This window comes from Aquarana catesbeiana, linkage group LG03 (genome assembly GCF_042186555.1).
Source record: "Aquarana catesbeiana isolate 2022-GZ linkage group LG03, ASM4218655v1, whole genome shotgun sequence".
NCBI classification, from domain to species: domain Eukaryota; kingdom Metazoa; phylum Chordata; class Amphibia; order Anura; family Ranidae; genus Aquarana; species Aquarana catesbeiana.
Genome location: NC_133326.1, coordinates 634,409,773 through 634,429,623, shown reverse-complemented (window position 1 = coordinate 634,429,623; position 19,851 = coordinate 634,409,773). Strand labels below are relative to the sequence as shown.

The 19,851-nt window shown below is 43.5% G+C and overlaps 1 protein-coding gene across 1 annotated transcript in view; it reads left to right on the top strand.

Moving 5' to 3' along the window:
- The window catches only part of COLGALT1 (collagen beta(1-O)galactosyltransferase 1), an 84,977-nt gene that overhangs the window by 18,708 nt on the left and 46,418 nt on the right, over positions 1 to 19,851 (top strand). Inside the window, exons 4-6 of the mRNA XM_073622501.1 lie at positions 12,009 to 12,143; positions 14,722 to 14,926; positions 17,378 to 17,497. Of these exons, the coding sequence (XP_073478602.1) occupies positions 12,009 to 12,143; positions 14,722 to 14,926; positions 17,378 to 17,497 (460 nt within the window). The remainder of the gene's footprint in view (positions 1 to 12,008; positions 12,144 to 14,721; positions 14,927 to 17,377; positions 17,498 to 19,851) is intronic.

Genomic DNA, 19,851 nt, shown 5'->3' with positions numbered 1-19,851 from the left:
GATCCCTGCAGATAATTGCTGGCCATGTGAACAGTCACCAATAGCTGCGGCTGCCACCAGCCCATCATTGTTTTGTATGGTCTGAGAGGCTGCAGCTATTTGCACACACTTATTCTAGCTTCAATAAATCGAAGATTCTTGTTGCTGGAAATAGCAGTTTTTGCTAATCACTCTTGTAAATGCAGCCTAATGGCCTGAGACCCCCTCAGGATCCCCCCCAGGAAGACCATGTATTTGTTATCAGTGTTATTCTGGCTGAAGTGCCGCATTTTGATATTGTAATATTGGGTTGCGGAAATGTGTGGGTTACCAAAATATACGTTCGTTCGCGTTACCAGGAATCTGTCATCTCGCTAAATACCTTTTCTGATGGAGTCTGCCATTATCTGACTCACAATCTCCATCCTGTTTAGTACTTCTGTGTGGTTATTAACTGGGAACTAATTATATATATTGTAGATCAGACAATTTCTCAGTCCTACAGTGGCGTCTATGGTCACACAGGTATTCAGTTTTATAATAGTAGGAATAGGATGGCGGCTGTTTCATACCTCCCAACATTCTGAGATAGGAATGAGGGACACCTATTAGCAAAAGTATGTAGGCATAGGACACACACCCCTGTCACGCCCCCTTTAAAGGAGAGGTATACAAAAAAATGATTATGTAAACAACCAAGTACTTTTTCTTTATTATTTATTTATTTTTTTTTTTAACCACTACTATTGCTTTATATTGGCATTTTATAGAGACAGCAATTCAGAAATTGGATGAAAGGTTTAGCACTGGGAAACACTTTTTGAAATATTTAGCATTTTGTATACAACTATATAGATGAGACCAAAATAAGGAGGAAAGAGACAGAGAGTTTGTTACAAATCAGGGACAGTCCCTCGAAATCAGGGACGGTTGGGAGCTATGGCTTTTTAGTAGTCAGTACATTAGGCATGTGTACAGGCTGTATTCTGTACCTTCCATTGCTAAGAGGTAGGACCCTGACTGACAGTCCATGTATGTTTCCTTGCCATAGTGACTAAAGTGTAATACAGACATACCCCACTTTTAAGTACACAATGAGGTTTATTTACTAAAGCTGGAAAGTGCAAAATCAGGCTCACTTCTGCATAGAAACCAATGAGCTTCTAACCCCAGATTGTTCAATTAAGCTTTAGTAATAAAACCTGGAAGCTCATAGGTTTCTATGCAGCAGTGAGCCTGATTGTGCACTTTCCAGCTTTAGTAAATAAAATGTGTACTTAAAAGTGGGGTATACCTGTATATTTGTTTTCGCTGCCAATGTATATGTTACAATCAGCGCTACTGGTAAAACGTGTAAAATGTTACATACGGTACAGTACTACAAAATTCTGTGACCAAAAATCAAAAAATAAACAAATCCAAAATATAAATTATAAAATATGTTTAGTTGCTGCTGTACACTCTGTGATTTCACTACACCAAACCATGCATAAATTAACCCATATAGTGCAGTGCTACTGTATCCTTAAATCTTATATATTTAAAATAAATCCTTAATAGGCAAGAAATATATAAATAGAACGTTCTCATAAATCCATATAAACACAAGTCCATAAAACATGTCTATTCCCCCACCGTGTTCTTCCGTCCTCAACTTGTTAACACCCAAAAGTGCACGCCGCCACCAGGTGAAAAACCCGTTCACCTCAAGGATGAATGTAATGGGCACTGATTAGAATCACTCCAGTGATAAACTCCACTACGATCTCCTTCCTCCACTTCTGGGATTCAGCTCAGGGTCACGTCTCTCAGCCTAGGTTCACACTAATGCGATGCAGGAACCAGTGCGATTACAGCGCGGGTTCCCGCATCGTTCCTCTCCCGCAGGCAGTTCACACTGCCTTCTGCGAACCGCTGCGGGTGTCATTACATTGTTAATGACACCTCCCAGATCGGTTCACAGATCGCGGTGTGAACTCGCACAGAAATTGGATCGCATAGGTGAGAACACCCATGCGATCCGATTTCAGTGCGGGGGGGGGGGTCCCTGCACTTTTTTCCTGCAAATCTAATGCGAGTTCACCTATACAACTGTATGGCTGAACTCGCATCTCACAGATGTGGGTGTGAATCACATGTGATGTCTGTGATTGCAGTAGTGTGAACCTAGGCTTAAAGGAGAAGTCCAACCTGAGCTTTTTAGGCTGGGCTTCTCCTCTGGGTCACAGGAGTGCAATTAGTTTTGCACTCCTGTGACCCGTTTTCAGCGGAGAGCGGTCTGAAGTCCGGTCTCCGCTGACGTCACCAGGATCAGTTGAGGCAGCGCGTCATCTGACTTCAGAAGTCTGGATCCGCCAGGTGCCTGGACTGATTGCAGTCTCAGCCTCTCAGCAAGCCGCTGCTCCCCGCCCCTCCACAGCTCAGCGCTCCAATGAGCGTGGAGGAGCAGAGAGGAGAGATGCTGACTGACAGTCAGCAGCTCTCTGCTCGAAAAGGTGAGAGAACCGGGCCATCAGCTGTATTTGATGGCTCGGCTCTCAGTGCAGAGACGCCGGGGGACAGATGCAGTATCGGTCTGATGCTGCATCCACCGAGGTAAGTATGATTAGGGAAAAAAACAGATTCCCATACTTCTCTTTTTTAAAGTGTTACTAAACCCAGAATCTGCATTCACTATATCTGATCCCCCACAGTAAGTACAGAGAACATGGAAATGCAATTATTTTAGTAAATTTATACTGATAGATATCTTTTCTTATCAGCAGTATATGGCAGTCTTGTGGCTTCTATTGGTTCCTAGCAAAGCTTGTAGGAGGAGTTTTCATTCTCCCCTGACCATCTGTTTGGACAGTGCTGATTGGCCCTGTGCTGATCACATGCACCCTCCCAAGAGAAATAAAAAAACTGTAGCAATAGACACCAAACATGTGCAGCCCATCCCCTGGCTCTGTAAATATCAGGTTATTTTTTGGAGACAGTAGAAGATGAGGAGGATCAGAGAGACAGGGTCAAACATCCTTTATACACAAAGGATTAACCCCTTAGGTTCCACAGTGAGTATAACAAGCATGCTTTACTGCATATATAGACTGATTTTACTGTTGTGGTTTTAGTAAAACTTTAAGTTCAACGGGCAACATGTAATCACAAACACAGACTACATAGTGCTCTCCATTTTACAAGTTTATTAAAATTGCCCAAATAAAGTACACTTACAAGATAATCACATAAAAACGCCTGTATAAATCCTATGTCTGCTCACTCACCACTCCACACGGATTGCGGTGGCTGCGTGAAGTCACAGCCTCGGCTCCTCCATCCCATACTCATATCGTCCTCTCATTGGCATGGGCGTCCACAAATGGGGGCAAGGCAGGGCAATTGCCCCTCCCCTGGAATCATCAGGTGTTGTTGGCTTGCAGACTGTGTGTTGAAATGTCTGCCGTGGCCGCTGCTGACTTTTTTTTTTTTCCTACATCTGTTTCTCTGCTGGCTGCTCTGAGCTCTCTCTGATCGGCCCCTGCGCTGCGGCAGCAATGGTCTGGTCTATGTTTTCCTCCTCGCTCCTCCCACCACTGCTGCTCTGCCGCACCAGGCCTGTTACTATTCTCCACCCGAGCGGCGCAGCTCGGATTCCTGTGCAACTCCATAAGGTGCAATTTTCAGCTCATTCATTTAACTGGGATGAAATCACATTGGATCGCACAAAAATGTAATGCACACACTAGTTTTTCAAAAGCGTACTGCACCAAATTGCATGGTACTATGGTACCATGAGATCTGGGACAGGCAAAAGCACTGCAATTGTGATCTGTGTTTGAGGTGTCCTTAGAAAAATATATATACACCTGCAGGAGATCACATACGCACACGGAACATGGCTTTCCTGCACCACCTTCTGGTATAAACGAGCCCTTAAAGTGATACTAAAGGTTTGTTTAAAAAATAACAAACATATCGTACTTGCCTCCACTGCGCAGCTTGTTTTGCACAGAGTGGCCCCGAACATCCTCTTCTGGGCATCCCTCGGCGGCTCTCGCGGCTCCTCCCTCTCATCAGATAACCCCCTAGGAGAAGCGCTCTCCCGAGGGGGTTACCTTGCGGGCTCGCTCCTGATTCATTCATTCGGCGTCCATAGACGCCAAGTGTATGGCTTGGCCCTGCCCCCCAGCACCATTGTCAAAAAGGGACTGAGCATGGGTGTCCATAAAATTATGCCGCCCCCCCCCCCCCCCCCCCTGAAAAAAGTTCTGTGGACGCCCATGCTCATTGGGCTTCTTCAGTCTTCACAGGATTTATACAGGCGTTTTTATGTGATTTATCTTGTATGTGTACTTTTATGGGGCAATTTTAATAAACTTGTAAAATGGAGAGCAATATGTAGTCTGTATTTGTGATTACATGTTGCCCGCTGAACATAAGAGACGTGACACTGAGCTGAATCCCAGGAGTGGAGGAAAGAGATCGTGGTGGAGTTTATCACTGGAGTGATTCTAGTCAGTGCCCATTACATTCATCCTTGAGGTGAACAGGTTTTTTGGCTGGTGGCGGCGTGCACTTTTGGGTGTTATTAACAGACTGAGGACGGAAGAACATGGTGGGGGAATAGACACGTTTTATGGACTTGCATTTTATATGGATTTATGAGAACTTTTTATTTATATATTTTTTGCCTATTAAAGTGGATGTAAACCCACTCCCATCTTTTTTAAAGTACTGCCATAGGGGTGATCTATAAGGATATACATGCCTCCTGCATGTATCCTTACCTTTCAAATGTCTCCCCTTTAGCTGTTTTGGAGCCCCCAAAAATGCCGGGTTCAGTGGGCGGGTCCCTTGTACGGCGCTCGGTGGGTGGAGTCATGACATCACCAGACTCCCTGCCCACCTCTACTCGCACCTGGCCGGAGTGAAGAGTGCGCGCACAGAAGAAGAGGAGCGCGCTCATGGCTCCTATCACTGTCCAGTGACAGTCGGGTATGATCGGTGCGGAGGGGACAGCTGTGAGCACAGATCCCCCTGAGGAGGCAGAGAAGGAGAAGCAGCTGATCAAACGCCATGCAGGGAGATCAGTGCTCACGGCTGTCCCTCCGCTGCACCGATCACCCCAGACTGTTCCTTGTGTCCTCCTCCTCCAGCGCCTGACATGTTCTCTCCACCACCACCACCTCCCCTTCTTCTATGACCCCCCCTCCTGTCCTTATCCGCCCGCTGTGTCTGCCGACTCCCCTCCAACCCTCCATCCAGTGGGCTCTGTCAGGATGGAGAGCGGAGGAAAGGACGGAAACGCGATACATGTCATTTACGGGGGGGGCTGCGGAGTGCTGCTGGACACAGCTATATACAGTATGTAAATATATATAAATGTAAGTGTAATATAGCTGTGTCCAGCAGCAAACCCCCCACCCCCCCCACCCCCAATCAGACCAGTGGAGTGTCTGCAGCCAGGGCTGAGATTATGTGGAACAGCCAATCCTGGCAGAGCTGCTGAAGAAATGAGTGGGAGACAATTAACTAGTGCCTGTGTCTTACTTAGGCTAGTGCATGAGATGTAAATCACCTGTCACTCACAGCAAGGGGGAGGATTTGACAAAGTTTTTCTCAGTTTGTCAAGATTTCTCTCACTGAACAATAAAAGGGGATTGCTCAGAGATGGATTAACTCTGTGTGGCAAGACTGGGCTCAAATGATAGCAAATCTTATACTCTACAATATGACATAAAAAAAAAAAAAAAAATTTTGGGTTTACATCCACTTTAAGGATTTATTCTAAATCTATAAGATTTAAGGATACAGTAGCGCTGCACTATATATGTAGAAATAAGAATGCAGAAAAAACAATCCATTGACTTATGTGGTCTCTTGTCTGCAAAATATTAGCTAATGTTTGGCCAGGTTTTGGCCAAGAACCTCTAAACTGACCTGTTTAGAGGTTCTTGGTCAAACCTGTGCGTGATACATCGTGTACAAAGTACATTTACTTCTAACTAGTAACCTTTCACCTTGTATCAGCATAGAGCAGTTAAAGTAATGAAGGGTGGCTGGTTGCTGCACGTTTCTGAACGTGGACTGTTACTTTTATATGATTGTGGCTGCCAAAAGAGTGCAGTAGAGACATTTTGTTGCTTTTGGCTCCCCAAAACAAGTAAAGCCAAACCAAGAGTGTTGTTTGATTTTCCTCCTTAGTTAATGGCAGAGTAGTGATGGCAGTCGCACTGAGGCTGTTGGCTATAATGATATGCAGCACAGTTGTAGGAATACCATGCCAAGGCTTAAAGTAGAAGTCCACCCTAACATTAAAATCACTACATCTACAGACATCCATGATCTAACACTAACCTATCTAGCCCTGTAAGGAAGAAATCCGTATACATGCCTTTTTATTTTAAGCTGATCCATTCTGGTCTCCAGCGGCAGAAGCTCTGCAGAGGACACAGCCACAATGGCTGTGAAATGAACAGGAAGTGACGTCACCCATTGACTTACTATGGGGCTTCCGTTGTCGGCTGTGTCCTCTGCACCTGTCTCCACAGCGAAGCCGCTCCTGACAGCTCAGCATGGGATCAGGTCAGATCGGCTTCAAAAAAGGTATGTATAGTCATTTCTCCTTTACAGGGCTAGATAGGTTAGTGTTAGATCATGGATGTCTGTAGATGTAGAGATTTTAGTGTTAGGGTGCACTTATCCTTTAAGGCCTCATGCACATTTTTACAGCTGCTTCTAGAGACGTCTGGCTTTTTTTTTTTTTTTTCTTTTTCCAGCCTCTAAATGCACCTCCATGTTCGCTTTTGTATCCATGCGCGCACACACAGGCTTTTAACAGCTTTTAGAGGCAGGAAAAAAAGCCAGTGCGTCCAAGAGCAGCAGCGTTAGGGCAGAAAAAAAACGCTTGATGCTACTTAAATCTGCTAAACGTGCCTAAACGCTAGTGCTTGAGCATTAATTTATTTCAATGACCAGAATAAATTATTTATTCTGGCCAGTGAAATTAACACCCAAGAGCTTGACGCCTGTAAAAGCTTGTAAAAGTTATACGTCCTTTTTTACAAGTGTCAGCCATTTTTTCAGCAAAAACGCTTCTGGCTTCTAGGAGAGTTAAAAAAAAAAAAAAAAAAAAAAAAACATCCTGTGTGCATGAAGCCTAAATGTTTATGAAAAGTTCTTCTGTGATCATCTCAAGGACCCAATCATCGGAGGTTTACCTCATTTACTGACCTCCAAAAGTTGCCAGTATAAATGAGAACACCTCTCTATACAACTGACCTCAGTAAAGGATACTGTTAATTCTGCAGCATGCAAAAACATTTTAGACCAGGGGTGTCTATCTCGTGGCCCAAGAGGGCTAAGCATTCAGCCCAACACAAAATTGTAAACTTGCAGCTATGAATGGTTACGTCTGGAGGGATGCCATGTTGGCATAGCACCCGCAGCACTGGTCGGCACAGACAAGGAATGGACTGAAAGGATGTCTGGGATGCCGTGTTTGCAGTAGCACTGGTGGCACATTCAGGGACTCCCGCTAGCTAGCGCCGGCCAAGTAAGTGCTGCATGGCCAGATCTAAGGGGTTGCTGGGGTGGGCTATGCCCACCTAGATTTCAGTTGCAGACTTCAGATGCTGTTTTGGTAGAAAAAAACTCTATATATTTTTAAAGTTCATCCTTTCCCTCTCTTGTGTTCCCCCAAACATGCCACTTATTCCCGCTGTTTCTCTGCTTTTCCACAGTGTGTGCGACTAGGTGCTGCTGTTTTCTCCCTATGGCGAAACCATTCCTGGTCACGTCTCCTCCAGTAGATTATAGCAGGGGTGTCAAACTCAATTTCATCGTGGCCCGCATCAGCATTATTGTTGCCCTCAAGAGGCCGAACTAGATGTCCAGAGCACCCCAACCCTCCTTACATCAGATGTTCAAGAGTGCCCCCAATATCAGAAGTCGAGTTCCCCACCCATACATTACAGTGCACCCCACTCTTGTGCTGCTGAAGGGAAGAAGCTGGGGGTGGATCTGGGAAGCAGTAAGTGCAGGGTCTGGAGGAGGTTCGGAGTAGGGCTGGAGGCAGCTGCCAGATTCTGCTGAATGCTGAGACCAGGGGAGACGGAGATGGGGTGGGTGGGTGCTGCTGCTGCACAGAAGGGTGTAGGATCTGTAGGAGGAGCTCTTCTGAAACAGAGTGGGGGCTGAGATTAGGGGTGGTGCCGCAGCTGCAGGAGAGAGGCGAGGTCCACATGAAATGGCCTGATGGGCCAGATTCGGCCCACGGGCCTTGTGTTTGACACATGTGGATTATAGAATAAAGCAGTAACGTGCTCATGCCATGCTTCCTTCTTTGAGTTGGTTCAATCTCCACAGCACCAGAGGCCAACCTGTCCACAGCTGTTGATTGGCTGGCTATGTGAGCATTTACCTCCAAAGAAGAATCAAACAATGGCCAGCAGAACAATGTATTCCCATGGAATCCTAGGAAACTGTAATGTCACAACTAGCACCAAAATGGACAGTTTTTAAAAGATACAGGCAGTCCCCGAGTTAAAAACCTTTTGACTTGCATACAACTCATACTTGCAAACGGAGGGCGACAACAGGAAGTGAGAGGAAATCTACCCCTAGGAAGGGAAATTCACTCCTGTAATAGTTATCATGGGGTTAAAAAGTGTCTCCACAAAGGCTGGGTTCACATATATGCAAATTTGTATGCGTTTTAGACAGCATTACAATTCACATGACATGTAAATGTGTCCAGCTCTCTATGGAGCAGTTTCACACATGTCTGAGGTAGCCGTGGTGCCGTTTTGAAAAGGGTCCTGTATGTATTTGTGTCCGGTTCAGGTGCGAATTCAGGGAAAAATTCGGTCCTGAATCACACCCGAACCGGTAAATGCAAACACTCCGGACTGCAACCCGCAACCGGACATGTGTGAACCCAGTCTGAAGGTTTACCACCAAGGCTTGTTTCCACCACAGCCCAACATTTTCAAAATCCAATTGTCACAGGGACAGAAAGTGAGATGCAATCTTCTGAACAGGGACACGGACAGCAAAACAAACATTACAGGGATGTTAACCCTTCCCTAAGCTATCCAAAAAACGTAAAAACATTTTTTTCTGTCTGCAAAATTCTGATAACCCTATTTTCGGCTGTTATATTGTTGCATTCCTAGTCGCAACATAGAAGTAAGCTATAATTTTGGATCATTTAGGATCATTTATTTTGACCTCGGAGATCGGGTCTAAGGTTGAAAACTGGTCATAATCCTGAAGTTAAGCTTTAAGGTTTTAGATATTTGTATCGCCCCTTAAATACAGCTGAGTTCTATTTTCCAAGTTACTCAGGTTGGCTGTAGACCAGAGGCTGGTAGTATGTGTTTACTGGTAATGGAAGCTTCTATTCAATTTTCCGTTATGTTTTGAAAAGTGGCAAAGCTCCCATTTTGGCTTGCATTTCGTATCTTCCTTCAGCCAAATATTTTGTAGACGGCTCTGTACACTTTATAATATGGTAACCGTATCCGATAATATTGTGAGGACACCGTGTGTTTGCTTTGTTCACGGATGGTTGCTGCAGATTGTGATTCAGCCTCTTGAGGCCTCGCAAGTGATTTTGAAAGCTGATCCTGTTAATAGAAGTTCTGGTTTCACTGACATTACAATGACTTCAGGAGGAATAAAGAAACAGTAATCAGACGATCTTCATCTAGATTTTCCCTCATCGTTTGCTTGTAATTGTTCCAGTTTGTTTTCAGGAGAGACATCTGGTACCTTGCTTGCTGGAAAATTCAGACTTTGTGAAGCTCTGATTTATTACAATGGAGCCTAATGTGGTTCAATGCCAACTCTTCCCAGAACTCAATCTTGTATGGTTGTTAGCAAGCTGCATCACGTGCTGGCTTCTTATAGTTATCTGGACTCCAATGGGGAAATATTCTCGTATATCATAACACTTGGTCATATTTAGGGATCATGTCGTCAGACCATTCATTTCAACAGCAATCTCCCCATAAGAGTACCTGTACATTTAAGGAAGGGGTCTTCAAACTATGGCCCTCCAGCTGTTCAGGAACTACAATTCCCATCATGCCCAGTCATGTCTGTGAATGTCAGAGTTTTACAATGCCTCATGGAATATGTAGTTCCGTAACAGCTGGAGGGCCGTAGTTTGAGGATCCCTGATTTAAGGTATTTTGTGCTTGTTAATTAGCTGTACAAGCCCCCTTGCGTAGACATCCAAAACCCCTAAGACTGCTGCTGGACACCGCCATCTTGGATGTGATGTCAGCAGCCAAACAGACTTTGAGCTGTCACTCATGTGACATTCTATGGCAGCCTTTCCCAACCAGAGTTCCCTGGAATCCTGTAAGGGTTCCATCTGAGGTTGCTAGGAGTTCCCTGGGCAATGATCCGTAGCAAGTGGATTTCTACCCTTCACTGACCACCAATGCTTAATATGGTTTTACCACCAAAGTAAGGGATCGTTTCTACACCAACCATTAATGTTAAGGGTTACCACAGTTTTAATGTTTTCTTTCTGTAATTTTTAAGTTAATTTCATTTCAAAATTATTTGTAAAATTTTGTTGTACAGAGCAGGGAGAAGTGTTTAAAAAAAAAAAAAAAAAGTCTGCTCTGGGTGTAAAATACTGTATTTACACCTTTACAACTTGCTGATCGTGCTAATGTAACATGAGTTGTATGTGTAATCATTTTTAGGAGGAGATTCCCATGACCTCAAAAATCGTATTTTTAGGATTACGATTTTTAAGATTACTCCAGGGTAAAAAGGTTGATGACGCGTGCTCCTATAGCTAAGTAGAAGGTCATTTGGGGAAGTACAGAGATGCTGGGCCAGCACACACAGTAAATAGACACTTCTGGAAGAGGAGAGGGCTATGACGTGGCAGAGAGAAGGGGACTGTGCTAAGGAATTGGCTCTTTATGGAGTAGTTACTTTTTGGCAGCGAGTTTTGAGGCCGATTGCAAGAGAATAAAAAAAATCCTTTATGGGAAGAAACTCAGCAAGTTTGCATTTTTAAATACTTATTATTCTGTGCTTTTACCTGCATTTAAGTTGGTGTCAGGTTCCCTTTTAAAGTAGACTGGTAAAAAAAAAACTTTAGGGTTTCTCCACCTACCATTTCATAAAGTGGCCCCTGATCCAAATACTTGGTTGTGTCCTTGAAGCAAATCCCCCTCCACGGTTGCCAGAAGCTGCCTCATTTCCTCTGTCTGCAGACCATGTTAATACACTAGACGCTAGTGGCAAATGCTCACTAACCAGATCGCTAAAGACGACTCACCTGCTCTTAACAGACTCACGCTTTTGTTGATGGACTCGTCAACAAGGAAGCAAGGGGTGACGTTTTGCTGGTTTGGTCAGATGGTGAACAATGTCTTGCGGTATTCTGTGTGCTCTAGCTAGTGTGATATGGATCTATTCATTATGGCTAAGCCCCTTTATTGGGTTGGAGGTTCAGATAAAATTTACCATTTTTATTTATTTTTAGTTCTTTGTCTGAACAACCAACCAGCTGCTTGGCTTCATCCAGATACAAATAGAATAGTAAGGCTGCTGGTATTCTGGGGTACCTTGCTTTAGACAGAAGGAATTATTTGGTCTGAGGGGATCAGGGGATCATTTGTGTAGCAGCGGCCTCAAGGTGGACATGTGAACTTAGCCTATGAATGCACGTGCACTTTAAAGAAAACCTGTAGCGTGAGAAATCTATGTAGGCTACTTTTGCTGATGTATTTCAAAATGCTAGTTGCCTACTTGTCATTCCGATTCTCTGACTTCAGTCATTTCTGAGCCACTAACCTGGAGCAGGTATGTGGATCAGAAATTCTGACTTGACTAGCTGCATGCTTGTTTTGAACCCAAAGGCCAGAGCTCGTGTTTTTAGAGGGAGGTCTGCGTATATTACCTTAGCAAATACAGGCAAAGGGCACCCACTGTTTTGTATGTTATGGTCTATATTGTTTTAGTATGTTCTGTCTTTTTGCAGCTTTTTTATGGACATATCATTTTTTTTTTTTCAGTTTATAGATGCTGACAACTTGCTGATTAACCCAGACACCCTTAATCTGCTGATTGCGGAGAACAAGACAGTGGTGGCCCCCATGTTGGAGTCCAGGGCAGCCTACTCCAATTTCTGGTGCGGAATGACCACCCAGGTGAGCAGAGCGTTGTGGAAATGGATCAGATTTAAAGCTCAACCTTTATTCACATTTTCTATTAGCCCCACTTAGAAGGTCAAAACTAACTTTTTAATGTAAGATTTTGTAAGATCATCTTATATGTATGCTCAGTGATGGCTTTAAACCAGTAGATACAGTGCCTTGAAAAAGTATTAATACCTCTTGAAATTTTCCACATTTTGTCAGGTTACAACCAAGAACGTAAATGTATTTCATTGGGATTTTATGTGATAGACCAACACAAAGTGGCACATAATTGTGAAGTGGAAGGAAAATGATAAATGGTTTTCAAAACTTTTTAAAAATTAAAGCGGGGTTCCACCCAAATTTTGAACAATATCTGTATGTATTCTCTTCCTTGCCTACATGCTGACATGCCATTTAAAAAAATTTAAATCGCCGTAATTACCTTTTTTATTTTTCTATTCTTCTTTGCACTTCCTGGTTCTCCTCCCGTGGGAGTAGGCGTGTTTCTAGCCTCTCCCAGACTCCTGGGAGCTAGTCTCAGGCTTCCCAGGATGCCACTGAGCATGTGCGGGAACGAGCGGTGAATTCTGGGAGCACAGCATTCACCACATCCAGGAAATAAATGCTTGTGGGCTTCAAATGCCCACAATGAAGATGGAAACCGCCTGCAGTGAATAATATAAGTTATTCTTTCCGACGAAATATGACACAGGCGAACATATCACACACAATATGTGAGTATGTAATGCTGAGAAGAAAAGTTTGAATGAACTAAAAAAAAAAAAAAAAACGATAGATAGGTGGACCCCCGCTTTAATATCTGAAAAGTGTGGCGTGCATTTGTATTCAGCCCCCTTTACTCCGATACCTCTAAATAAAATCTAGTGGAACTACAGTAATTGCCTTCAATTAGTAAATAGAGTCCACCTGTATGTAATTTAATCTCAGTATAAATACAGCTGTTCTGAGAATCCCTCGGAGGTTTGTTAGAGAACCTTCGCAAACAAACGGCATCATAAAGGCCAAGGAACACACCAGAGAGGTCAGGGATAAAGTTGTAGAAAGTTTATAGCAGGGTTGGGCTTTAAAAAAATATTCCACGCTTTTTTTGAACCAGCGACCCTATTGCAGAGGGAGATACCACTGCAGAGATTGGAGGAGCTCAAGGTATTCCGAGTCAGTGAATCTGTGGGTCTAGTGAGAGACCGGGAGCTCAGTGTTGAAGAACTACAAGGAGCAGTTGTAGTGAAGCTGAAGGAACTGTTACGTTTGTGTTAGGAACTGTTAGACTGATGCCAAAGGGGACAGCATTCCTGCATGTGCAGATGTGGCGCCTTGCTGGGGAAGTCTCAGATTCTGCCAATTGAATTTACAACTAGTTAAGGGTGTCATGGCCCTAACCCCCTTTCCCCCAAAACTATAAAAAGGACTGTTAAAAGAAATAAAACCTCTTTTACATCCAAGAAGTGTCTGGTGCCCAATAACTTTCACCATCTTTGCACCCACTATGTCTCACAACCCACTACATATTAAAGGATGTCGGCTATCTTTGGCCTTGGAGGTCCTCATTAGACTGGAAGAGGCTAAAGACTTTGCTACAGTAACAAAATGTCGAAAATTTCAAGGGGTATGAATACTTTTTCAATGCACTGTAGATTAGCAAAATTCAGGTGCAAAGTACATCCAAGGATGTGCTACTTATTAGGTGTAAAAGAATCCCATATGAGTACTATGGATAAAGCCATGCCAAAGCTGCCACAATAGAATTAAAAATGTTAAAAACTTTTTTTTTTTTTTTTTTTTTTTTTTAGAAGGACAAAACATTAAATCGTGGAATTTTTAAAAATTGACAATAACAATTTCAAAATGCATATTCTAAAAAAGCTAGCCACTACTTTGGAGAACAATTTTATTCCTATGGGAGTAAAGCATGGTATACACGGACTGAAAATCAGCCGGTTCAGCAGGACTCGGACAAATTTCGGTCCATGCGTGCCGCTGTCTGTTCAACGGAAACCAGTCTAATGACAGTCTTCTGTTGAATGGTAATGCTGGAAAACCGGCATTAGATCTGCTTTGCACCCAAAGGCTGCAAAGGCTGCAGTGCTGATCTTGTATTCGGACAGGGAAGGAATCCCTGCAGTCAGAATAAAAAGACAAAATGGGGGAGATCCCTGCATCCACATCACTTGCGTTGATGTGGGGATCTGTGAAGGTTTTTTTTTTTGTTTTTTTTGTTTTTTCTTCTTTCTTTCAACCCGTTGGTTGACCAAAAAAAAAATGCATGTATACCCTGCTCAATAGACCTAGATCTTCTATTTTTAAAAGATGAGTAAATATAAAAATTATTACACCATGAGACTGGAGAACTGAGTAAGTAACTATGTATACACAAATAATTTAAGTGAATGTAGTGAAGGGGGAGAGGACGTTTAGGCACAAGATTTACATAGTACACACAAAATCTCCCTCTCTGTCTGTGTTATATGTGTGTATACCCAGCATGGAAGGGCTTTGGATTGCTCTAATATTTTTGTCGCCCCAGTGTTGATCATATTTTTAAACGTTGCTCTATGTCTACATTTAGGGATATTATAGACGTACCCCAGCCTACATGCCTATCCGACGGAGAGAACGCCGTGGCTGCTTTGCTGTCCCCATGGTTCACTCCACCTTCCTTATTGACCTGCGGAAGGAATCCAGCCGACACCTGGACTTCTACCCACCCCATCCAGACTACACCTGGGCCTATGATGACATCATAGTGTTTGCCTTCTCCTGCCGGCAAGCTGGTAAGTCAGGTGACACTGGAAGTGTAGAGTATTAGGTTGATGGTTTGAGGGAAACTACCCCAAAAACTGCTAATTTAGTTTTGGATGGCTGTTGGCGAGTCAGGCAGCATGCTGGCTTATTTTTACAGAATCTGAGTAATGCAGATTGCCAACCAGTGGTTAAATCCTTAGTGCAAGATGATGGGTTTTTTTTTTTTTGTTTGTTTTTTTTACTAAAACTATAACTTTTTGTAGTTTTCTGTGTTATCTGATTGAATTGATTTCCCTTCACTTCCTGGCCCAGAGACACAACAGGAATTGAGAGCAAACTCCGAAACAGGAGTCCCCACTTAATGATTTTTGACCTGCTCCGGAGACGAATATTTGTTTTTTGGGGGTTTTCGGAGTTTTTTTTTTTTTTTTCTATTATTATTATTATTATTATTTTTTTTTTTTTATCAAGCCCTTAAAGTGTTACACATAGCGTTTTATACAAGCTTTTATCAAGCTGAATACATATTAATGAAAGTCCTTAATGCGGTTGTATGCCCAAAAAAACTAAGGCAAAGGCATAATGAGCTAGTATGCAGTGGCATTATGAGTTGAGTTGCATCTTGATATAGCGCGGTCCTTTACCCCGCAGGGTCCCGACGCACTTACAAGCACATACACATATACACATACTAGGGCCAATTTATAGACAGGATCTGATTAACCTACCAGCATGTCTTTGGAGTGTGGTAGGAAGCCAGAGTACCCGGATGAAACCCACGCAGGCACAGGGAAAACATGCAAACTCCAGGCAGATGGTGTTGTGGTTGGGATTTGAACCAGCGACCCTATTGCTGCTAGGTGAGAGTGCTACCCACTACACCACTGTGCCGCACCAAAGAATTATGAAATACCTGCCTTAGAACGAAGCTTCCACAGGGCTGCCCAGTCACCACTGAGGGAGCTGACATGTTTCCTCTGCGTTTCTTTCGGGTTCGCGGCTCCGGTGCTATGAGTGGCCAGAGCCATGCGCATGGGAGCCCTCTGTTCCTAGCACGATACGCTGGACCTTCACTGCGCATGCTCCGCTGAAGTCAGCGGCTGCATGCAGGGTTATATTCATTTTACCTAAAGGTAAGTCTTATTATAGGCTTACCTGTAGGTAAAAATGACCAAGCGGACAATACAACCGCTGTAAGCGATATTAAACCCTAATTTTTTTATTTATTTTTTTTAATTACTTTTAGTAGCTGATGTAATCATTACTGAGTATGCAGCTTCTTCATCTTTTATTCCTTGTCTATGTTCCAGTTTAGTTTTGGTGCTATATCACTCCCCCAGATTTCCTGTTTCAGGGTGGCTTCTTTCTTTTGTGTGCTATAAAGTCATCCTTGCATGCAGGGACTCGAGTTGTATCTCCCTACACTGTGCATCAATAGAAACACACAGCCCAATAGCCTAGGATGGCAATCGCCTGCTCCTCCCTTCCTCCCTTCCTCCCTTCCTCCCTTCCTCCCTTCCTCCCTTCCTCCCTTCTCCAAGCTAATAGACTGACCGGAGGCTGCACTGCTCTTACTTGTGAAGACTGGGAGTTGAGGGAAGCGGCACTAAGAGAGCAGGAGCCATCAGCATTGAAAGTTGTAAACCAAGTGCTGGAGAGATAGTTTTAGTTCACCGGGGAATGTTTATTTTATTGTGCTGAATGTGTTAGACTAAAAAACGCTGCGGGTTTAATGCTACTTTGACTATAGGTTTGTACAAGCTTTTAGCGAGGTGCAGTATATGCTGAATTCATATTAATGGAATTTCCATAGGGGGTTTTGTATTGCAGCAAAATAAGTCCAAAGAATTTTATGAAAAAAGTTTATGACAAAAGGCCAAAAATAAAGCTGTTCTTTGGTAAATATAAATCTCATTACCTATTTTGTAATTTTTGTTAATCGATGTCATTGTTTGGTTTTCAACATACTGATTGATATATTGTATCCCTTAGAAGTCCATATCTTTCCCCCCTGAAGAAGACCGCTACTATATTATGGTCGAAACGCGTTGGAGTTTTTCTGTATGACTTTTTACAGTTATTATGCCATTCATATGTCTATTGTACCATTGTATAATTATGCATTTTTTTTTACGCCTTCTAGTATTTGGTTTTAGAGCTCTTGTCTTGCTGGACAGCTGTGTTTGTATTTATTATCTTTTGTAAACTTTTTTCATAAAATTCTTTGGACTTATTTTGCTGCAGTACAAAACCCGCTAGAGAAATTTCCATGCTTCATATGTTTTCATTGGGGTGTGCAGCTATTTCTTGCTCATACTATTGTATCACTTTTTTTTGTTCCCAACCTATTAATGGAATTTTAATTATTTTTTTTATTGTAAAGTAATGGGTCCTGTTGAACACCAGTCCCTTTTGGGATCTCACTTGGCTTGTTTTCAGATTGATTGCTACATTTAAGATGCTTTCTGTGTCTCCATCAGAAGTTCAGATGTTCATCTGCAATAAAGAGGCTTACGGGCACCTCCCAGTCCCTCTGCGATTACACAGCACTCTGGTTGATGAAGTGGACAACTTTCTGCACACAAAACTGGAGGTTGCGGGTGAGTGCCCATCCAGGAACTAAGAGGAAGGTCTGAAAAGGAACACCTTCTTCAGGTCTGCACATTGATCTGACCAGGCTGGTGACCGTGGTGTGTGGAATTATTCTTCTAATGAAGGTTATAATGAGTATTGCTGGGTATGGTCACTCTGTACTTGAGCATCATCAGAATGGCAGTGCAGGTACTGCACACGTGTTCTAGGAGATGTGGTCCCTGTTTGGGTATTTGGGCAGCTGTGGGTGCCGGCTGCCTAAATAGAGAAGCCGGCAGGTTTGATTTCCTCCACTCACACCCTTTAGCATGAATGAGGGAATCGGGTAACTTTTTCCTGTTCAGCCCGCAGGCTAAATGAGAAACTCCTACCTGTGTTAGGCTAGCTTTACATGTTTCTGTCCCTGATTATGAACTGAAGGATAACCAGCAGGGCTGGGACAAGTGGTGGGCAAGAGGGCTGGCTATCCTTGGCACTGTGGTATCATGTGAGGTGTAGGGGGGGCACAACAAGGAGAGTGGGGAGGATTTGTGTTGGAAAGTGGAATCTGGGGAGCAGCAGGGGGTAAGAAATTAAGAATTGTTCTAGGAGGGCAAATTTGGGGAGATGTGCTAGGAGTGGTAGTTTGGGGGGGGGAGATCTGTGCTAGAAGGGAGGGACTAGGGGTGTGTGCTATAAGGGCCAGTTCCCACCATAGAAACGCAGTCCAGATGCGTTCCAGGTACTTTTCTGCATGCACATTTTTGATGCGTTCCAGTGCGTTTTTGATGCAGTCCAGTTCTCCCCCACCCCCCCACCCCTTTTTTTTTTTTTTTTTTTTCTTAACCTTAAATAAGGACAAGTGTGTTGCAGTGCGTTTTTGATGCGTTTTACAGCGTTCCAGTACAGTTCAGTGCAGAAAAAATGCAGCATGTTCTACTTTTTTTTTTTTTCTGGAACTACAAGCACTGGTGTGAACTATGTCATTGAAAACCATAAAACCTACTTTCCATGCGTTTTTGATGCAGAAAAAAAATGCACTGGACTGCATGTGGTGTGAACCGGCCCTTAAAGTAATATGGTAGAGGGGAAATATTTTTTGGGGTGAGAGGGGATTTGTGCTAATAGGGATGATTGGGGGGGGGGTATATTTCTGCCAGGAGGGGAAATTTGATGGGGGAGGGGAATTTTTGTTGGCAGGGGTGGATTTGGAGTAGGGTGAGAGGATTTGTGCTAGGAGGTGATTTTTTTTTTTTTTTTTGGGGGGGGGATTTGTGCTGGGGGCATATGCAGAGAGAGAGGATTTGAGCAGGGAGCGGGGGGGTTTGACAGGCAAACATTTTGTGTTGTAGGGGGATTTCAGCAGGGGGCAGATTTGTACTGGGGGGGGGGGGGGGGGGGGATTTATGCTTGGGATGAGCATATGCTTGATTTTGTGTGGTTTTTTTTTTTTTTTTTTTTCACTGACACATAATGCTCATACATCTGGGGGGGGGGTTGGTTGGCATGGGTGTGTTCTGTGTTCGCCCTGGGCTCTAGATGACCTTGTCACGTCATTGATAGCCAGTCACCGTTCGGCTGATAATTATCCACCCAGGTGAGGTTGATTTATGAATCTAAATTTGGGTGGTGCTTACAGGATCACCAATGGCTTGAATTTTGGGCACTTCTTGCTAAATTGCGCTTTAGTGCAATGCGGTGTGGGGGGTTTATGTCATACCAGGGATTTATGTATTACCAGTATTCACCTGTGCAAGTTTTTTCACTAGAGGTGAGAAGCATACAGCAGAAAACACAAAGCATATTGCAGAGAATATATTACATTTTACCTCCAGCCCTGTGCAAACTTCCGAGAAAAGCCTTTACATGAGAATTCTGGGAAGATGTTCTTCAAGAGGAGCACTGTTGGAAGGTTTGCTAGGAAATGGCTTTTTTCCCAATGTAAGAAAATCTGTAGATTATCAGTTGGCTCTTGTTACAGCTAAATGGAAAGAAAGTGGTTTTCCATTTACAGATCATTGTCCGTACCTGGCATTAGTTCCTGGCAGGTTTGCCACATTTAGTTTCAGAACTACCCAGACAGACCAGGGAGGATCCTGTGGCAGCTAGCCGGTCCTGTTACGGACATCCGAGGAGCCCAGTTGGATAGCTTTGTGAACATACCACTCAGGCATTGATGGATGAAAAATGTACATTAATGCATTCCTATGGAAAAACGAACGATCATTCATTTTCATGTGCTTCCATCAACATTCGTTTTTTCTGAACGGATGAAAGCCCTAAACGAATGTTAGTGGACGACATCCGCTTACATCCGACCTGCTGACATCCGTTTTTAAACCCCCCCTTTTTTTTTTTTCCCTCGCTGTATATTAGCTGGTTG